This window comes from Cyprinus carpio, chromosome B6, assembly GCF_018340385.1.
Source record: "Cyprinus carpio isolate SPL01 chromosome B6, ASM1834038v1, whole genome shotgun sequence".
NCBI classification, from domain to species: Eukaryota; Metazoa; Chordata; class Actinopteri; order Cypriniformes; family Cyprinidae; genus Cyprinus; species Cyprinus carpio.
In genome coordinates this window covers 10,301,531-10,309,199 of record NC_056602.1, presented here as the reverse complement: position 1 = coordinate 10,309,199, position 7,669 = coordinate 10,301,531, and the positions used below count along the sequence as shown (strand labels likewise).

At 39.1% G+C, this 7,669-nt stretch overlaps 1 protein-coding gene across 1 annotated transcript; it reads right to left on the bottom strand.

Moving 5' to 3' along the window:
• Positions 1–1,762: 1,762 nt before the first annotated feature.
• Positions 1,763–5,020, bottom strand: LOC109104629 (homeobox protein GBX-2-like). The gene is made up of 2 exons (XM_019117904.2): positions 4,082–5,020; positions 1,763–2,984 (listed from the first exon to the last, which is right to left on the bottom strand). Exons 1-2 carry the CDS (start codon positions 4,590–4,592, stop codon positions 2,467–2,469), a joined length of 1,029 nt encoding a protein of 342 aa, XP_018973449.2. The 5' UTR covers positions 4,593–5,020; the 3' UTR covers positions 1,763–2,466.
• Between the last annotated feature and the right edge of the window lie 2,649 nt (positions 5,021–7,669).

Below are 7,669 nucleotides of genomic sequence, written 5' to 3'. Positions count from 1 at the left end.
TTAATTTAGTGCAGGAGGGACATGAAGGAGTGAAAAGCTGAGGCCCGAGCCAGTCCCCCCCGGGACCATTTATCTGTCAGCCACCACAGCCAGCCTTGATTACAATTTGCAAAAAATTCATTAGAGTTAAGGCAATTGTCAGATCTCTCTCTCTCTCTCTCTCTCTCTCTCTCTCACAAACCACACTAACCCACTGAAATGTCTTTCTGCCCATCTTTCTCTCTTCTCATAACTCACACTAACTCACTCTTTCCAACATCAACCAGACCAGCACATTTCAATTGTCTAACTGCTGGTTGTGTTTGTGTGTGTGTGTGTGTGTGTGTGTGTGTGTGTGTGTGTGTGTGTGTGTGTGTGTGTGTGTGTGTGTGTGTGTGTGTGTGTCAGTGATGATGAGGCACTGATTATATCTGATCTATTTCATTATACAACTATAAATCTACTAACAATAATTCAATTCCTCTGTTAAGAAAAATTTGTATTCCAGTTCAATAATGAAACTTCAGCCTGTATACCAATGTGGTATTAATAACTTTTTACACATATTACAGTTGACTCTCCATTTCAAAGGTACACGACTACAAAAAAACCATGTACTTAATATGTAATGATTTTGCAAAGCAGATTGTTATTACACATTGTTTGTATTACACAGTTATTATTAGTGTATACTTTGTAATTATTATAAACTAATTACATAATGTTTATAACATGCACGCACTGTAAGAATATCTTTTTTTCTCATTTACTAAGTACTTATCAATTTCTACTTGCTTAAAAATCATAATTTTTAAAAATCATATTAATAATAGGGTAAATATGTTACAAATGTTACTTATATTCATTATATTTCAATAAATGATATACTTATATGGTTGTTATGAATCTGTAAAGTTTGGACCTTAGTTGACATTAGTGGGTTATTGTTTTCATTAACAAAAATTCTAAACTCGTTTATAATCTGTCAAATGCGAATTTGAACGAGTGTGTATAAACTGTTAAATCTGGCAGAATAATATAATATTTCGTGAAGCTTTCATCCAGACGCAAATGCAAAGTTAATATTATATATAGATAAATACAGCATTAAGAATGAATAAATAAAACATTAAGTAATTAAAGTACTACAATTATCTTTATTTTTTAAAGTCATTATTTTATTTTATTGATACACTTTGTCGAAATGAGATTAAAAAATATGAACATAAATAGGCTATAGAAATGTCAAGAGCTCCTATGTGTAAATGAGATTATTGTATTGTAATCAGTTGCGTATACCGCAGAGGCTGTTTATGCGAAATGATATTTGATTTACATTTGCGTCTCAAGGTTTCCCGACAAGTCCCGCGTGGGCCGAATAAGCTCGTTACATTCTTCCTAACATGAGGCAGGTCCGGAGATCAAGGATGACACGCGGCTGTGTTCACACACCGTACTCAGGGTCTCTCAGCCTGACCCTGAAATCTATTCATCCTGTCACAGCACCGCATTCAAATCATTTCACATCATCTCTACCTACAGGGCAGAAACAGCGCGAGCACAAATCCCTTCTGCTAGTGCAGTAATATTATTAGAAATTATAATAATAATTTTTATTATTGTTGTTGTTATTATTAAATGCTGTTTCAAATGATATAGAAAAAATAGACAAAAGCTGCACAAATAATGTATATATATAAAAAAAAAACACATTCAAGTTTGTTATTTCCCTCCACACGCGCACTTAACGTGTTGCGTTTAAAAAAAGAAGACGACAAATTTCTTTACAATTGTTTATGGTCCAGCTTTAATCCACACAATATTCTGAAGTCAGTAAACTCATGAAACGTTAGCAAGTTTTTTTTTTTCCTCACAATATTAAATAAATTAGCATCGTGCCCGTGACGTCTGAAAAGGTTACAGAAAAAGGAAAATGAATGCAAGAAAACAAACTGAAAAATAAAATAAAATAAAATAAAATAAAGGCTATTTACCATACAAAATAAAAGAGCACACATTTAACAGGTTGTTTAATAAATTCGAGGGAATGGTGTTAATTTTACTATTAATTGAATTATATTGTGTTCTTCAGCAGAGACCAGAAGTGCTCCTTTTAGGATAATATTAATCTCTGCCAAAACACAAGAACTAGACAGTCACACAAAACTAAACATAAATACATAGTGGAATTTCCTGAACTAAAAGTTGTTCGTGATTTGGTCCAAAGTTGTAAATAAAACTGCAGTTTCTTCCAGTATGAGGTCTTAGTTCGAACCTTTCGTTCGAGTTGAGTGTGTCGCTTCATTTTCCTCGTTTGAACAACGCTGTCGTTTAAACGGAAAACTAGATATATAGCACAAACTATCAGCTGGATAGCTTGCGTGTCCTGGGTTCCTCAGAAACATCAGCCTCAAGAACAGTTTGGTCATATTTAGTATTCGCTGATGTGTCTCTTAGTCCTCTAGTAGCCTGTCTAAACCCAGCGTATCATGGTCTGGCCTGTTCTAACTGTTGGTGTTGGCTGCGTATTGCAAACCGACTAACATGCACCGGAATGGGCACCACAATTTTGGGGTTTCTGGAGGGCTCTCCGGTTTTGGAGTTCACATTGCCCGCTTTGACCCGTTTCCACTTGGCTCTCCGGTTCTGAAACCAGATCTTGACCTGCACCTCGCTGAGCTTTAAGGCATGGGCGATCTGTGAGCGTTCTGTGAGGGATAGATATTTCTTACAGTGAAACTCCTTCTCCAGTTCTAAGAGCTGCTCGCTCGTAAAAGCGGTCCTCCTTCTCCGATTTTTGCCGGTGGACGTGGTGTTCCCGACCCCATTCCCGCCGTGGACGCCATCGTCCAGTCCACCGTTGGCGTCTCCATCTTCCTTCTGACACATGGCGTTACCGGGCCCGTTATCATCGGAGCTGTAATCTAAATCACTGTCCATGGAGAAGCTTTCGTCTTTCCTGTGACACTCATCCTCCTTCGTGTCGTCTTTGTTGTGACCTCGCACTATGGGAATGAAATAAAAAGCAGATTTAATTTGCCTGAGGCTATGAGAGTAAAACATCTAAACAATAATTCGCTGTGGGGAAAGGTGTGTTTATTATTTTTGAAAAAGTGTGGCTGGAAAACTAGTTGTGTTTTCATGAGAATCATATCTGGTCTTGTCTTGCAACACGTTCTTCCTGTTTATTGCAGCCACTTTTACGCGCAATTACGCACGGTGATGGATCCCTTAGGAAGGCTGTTTGTACACCTCAAAACAAACTTCTGAATCCGGCTTAAAGCTTTTTCCCCCTTCCACATCTCTTTCGATTATTTGTCTTTTCATCTCATTTCTATTTTTTTTTTTTTTGAAAATGTCATGTACATAGGCCTACCGTTTTTTTTTATAAAAATGTTTTTTTTTTCTTCAGTATCAGATCATACCTTTAGCTAATGTCCATTTTCTTTACGTTGCAGTCATAGGCTACTAAACGTTGGACTACATTTATTTTACTCTGCATACATATAAATGAACCAGGTGACAGTGAATTTTGCTTAGTTTTATGGACATTTAAACGCCGCTGGCCCTCCGATCCCTCAATTAAAACGAGCTAATTTAGTCATTGATGGCAGCTCGGCCTCAGGCGCTATTCACTGAAAACTTGATAATTCACGTGTGTTACACTGAAATTATTTAAGCCACAATCTTGACATTTTATTTCCGGAAGATTTTATATTATTATTTCTGTCCCACATTCCTGTCCCTCATCGGGGCGACTGGGTAAATTGAATTTAAGTGACAAAATTCATTTCAGCGTAAAGCACACTGCTTAATCATACCAAGAGAAGCCTGCACAATGTGTTTCTAGAATGCAGAATAAAACATATGACATGTTAGGACGTAGAATAATAAATAATTCCAACCATTTCTAGATTATATATATATTTAACATTTTGAGAAGTGTTTGAAAATTTAAGAATAGAAAAATAATAAGATAAGTTTTATTTTTATTTTAGTTTAAAGATAATTCAAAGCCAAATTGGACAAATAACGTAAATCTATTCAGAATTCGCACTGAAAACAAATGCGTGAAGAGTTCTGCAGGCTGTTTTGTTCTCACCTGTAGAGGTGTGCACGGACTGCGAGTCGTGAAATGACGGAAGGGTCGCTGAATCTTTCGTTGAAAACGTTTTCCCATCCTCTCCATCCAAACGAATATCCTGAGATTTATCGAACATGGCGTGAATAGACTGAGAGCCGAGCTTCCTCGCCACGTCCTGGTGCTGCTGGGATGGCGAGGTGGAGAAGCCGCCGGGTAACGTGGCCATTAGCGTTGATGTGAGCGCCATGCCCTGCGCCAGGCTGGAGCAGAAGCCGCTGGGTAAGCCCGGGATCGGGTGGTGCGGATGGGTCGCGGGGAGACCGCTCTGAGGAAGAGTTGGAGGAGGTGGTGGAGGAGGCGGAGGTAGCACCACTGACCGATAGGGCATAAACATGGGATAGCCCGTGTACACGAAATGTCCCGGACTGGGCTGCGGTGGACCTCCGATGAGCGAGTCAATGCTGAACGCAGTGGTGCTTCCCACCGGACGCTGCATCATCATGAACGGTGTACTGAAAGCTGCACTCATATGATCTTATATAGACAGTTTATGAAGTCCTGAAGTCAGTGGGAGCAGCTGTCTCCCCCGTGCTTCTCAGATGAGGATGTCACTGCTGCACAGTGTCATACACTGACACTGGTAATCCTGTGGACGACTCTCTGTATGCGCAATTCATAAAACCGTTGCATCTGTTTCGACTTGGTTCAGTGCCAAACTTCTTTTTTCGTTGCTAGAATAGAGCGAGACAAGTGCAATGAAACGCAGATCCCTTGCTGAGAAATATCTGGTCGAGCATCTCAGATGAGCTTTATCGTCCTCCTTTGAGTTATTTCAGCGTCCTTGTCGCTTCTGCTTGGCCGCGTTTCATTTCGACCTGATGGAAGTCACAATAAATTGCTCCTCGCTCGCAACATCAGCTGTGATCATCTACTGAAGTGTGAGTTTGAATTACGCTCCTTCGGTTTAAGCGTCTCCACCACGCGCTCTGACCACGCCCACCGCGACCTCCGCGCTTGCTATTGGTCCGGTTTCATCCGTTTATGTGGAACTGTCCTGACGCTCTAGAGCCGCGAGCTTTGCGCTGGCTGCTGTCTCTTAAATTAGAACGTCACTAACACAGTCTCACATTCCAAAACAGTCAAAACAAGAATCATGTGAGATGTGATCTGATGTGTATTTTGGCACTGCAATTGCATCTAATAGTTGTGCTAATCCTTTTCTTGATTCCACTTAATGCAAACCACCCTTTGGCCACAGTTCTGAAATGTAAATTTGTAAATGAAAAAAATAAAAAAAATAAAAAAATAAATAAATGTCAGCTTCAAAGAGTATTAATAAAGCAATGCATCTTTAAAACATTAGAATTTTTTACATATTTCAAATTTGTAATAAACCAATGCAGACAACTATCAAAACCCCCATTAAACCTTCTCAAAGCTATTATGTTAATATTAAACATATTTCAAACAGATTCAATCTGCTCCGCATGAAGACATGCATGAAACTGAAAACATTCAGTATAATTCTCTGATGTTACAGTACAATGTAAAAAAAAAAAAAAAAAAAAATGCATCAGTATTCAGGCTAAATTTGACTTCTAAAACCATGAAAAAACAGGGAAAAAAAAACATCATAATGAAATTGTCAATGTTTTGTTATGAGGGGGATTAAATCATGAATTATTCAGGGGGATTGCTGATCAATAAATGTGTCTCCATGTTTGTAAAGTCTTTGGTCATGTGTGCATCATTTGGCCCACATAATTAAAAGGAATGCGTCCGTTCTCTGTGTTCACGGTGGTGATTAGTCCTAATCTTTGGGGACCTTCCTTTCCTTCGTGCTCCCTAAAAACCTTGACCCCAAACCCCCACCCCTGCCTCCACACCAAATCAAGGGTGATCCCCTCACCCCCTCCCCAGGGTCACAAGGACACAGTCTCATTAAAGACAGGCTGATACGCAACTGCAATGCAGACATTAAATAGCAGTATTTTTCAATTAACGCTGACAAATTCAATCAAAATTCCATAGATTAGGATGAAATGAGGCATGGGTCATTTACAAGGGGATTTAATTGCACCACCATTAGACAAATAGTACAGCAGTCACCGTTCCATTATCAATCATGTGAAGGCATCAATAGTACAGGGAGAGGATGGGGGATGGGGGGTGCTTTCTGATACGCTGCGATTGAACCAGCACCGCAGAGCAGCTAATAAATACCCTCTTTTGTACTTATAAATTATCCAGTTTAATTAACAACATGGATTATGATTGGAATATGATTTAATTAAACCTTTCCTGCATGGTGGAGTGCAGAATCATCCATTATGTAGAAGCAAGAGGGAGCGTTACCGTGGGCTAAATTAAGAAAGGCCCAGAAACACTGACAGCCCCTGAAGATCTTCTGAACGGGACAATAACTGCAACTGTGTAGTGATAAGATGGGGAGAAGTTCTGCGCTTTAAAGCCCAAAACATGCTTTTAATTGTGTAGCATAAAGATGGAGGACTGGAGAAAATGCCCCACATCTAAGAAAGGTTTACTCAGTGGGTAAACCAATTAAAGACCTCTTATTGCTACTCGATGCAGTTTTGCAGGGGAAATGGATTTTGAAATGTTGCCTGCAGCATTTGACCATTCAACATTATTTAGTTACTGTGTCTCAGGCTCAACCTTTTCATCAAGATCCAAATGTCAGCTATAATTTATTCGGCACAGTTCGCCTCTCCCAATGAAAACATGAGTCGCTGTTTCCCTCTCTCTGATCCGGTCGTATTAGGAAAGGGCATAGGCTCCAACACTTTCATATATATGTTTAATTTGCTCTCAAATTATTTTGGTCATAGACAAACGGCTATTAAAAGCCTGACCTTCGATTTCAAATTATGAGATCTGTTTGAAATCAATTGATTAACCTTTAAATGATCCTCCGGTGATAGGAGAGCAGACCCATGCGTGACTGGTAGGGAGCTCTGGTTCTCCCTGAGGCTCAGGGCTAAGCACAAAGATTGATCTATCGCAGTCAACCGGTCCTCAGGGCTCCACACTATTGCCGGTCAATAACCACTGAGTTAAGGGCTGGTCTAAATCCATACACTCACAGCAAAAGTTGTGCTACTCACTGATAAGTAGGTTACAAGGCTAAAAGCCCCCTTAAGGAACTTAAGAAAGTAGATGAATGAAAAATGTATTTGTGGAATACTGATGGAGAAACAGGAAAAAATGGCAAAAGAGAACATAAAATACATTAACTTAATATATTATGTGCTTAATTCTGTGTTCATTTAAACACTTTTGGCATCTCATAAGAACTATAAATTTTGCTTTCAGCAAATTACAGTGCAACAGAGCTGCATTGTTATTATTTCCCTAATGACTCTCCATTGTTGTTGTAGCAATGTGAGCACACTCTCTACATCATTCACAACAAATCTATTCCTTCCCATTTACAGAAACAATTAATTACACTACAGGTATTTTGCATCTGCCTCTTCAATGAGCCTAACAGCATTTTTGGTGACATTTTTTGGCCACAGTAAGTATTTTTACCCAAAAGTTTCTCTTTCCAACTTTTAAAAGTTATTAAAAAACTACTGATTTCAC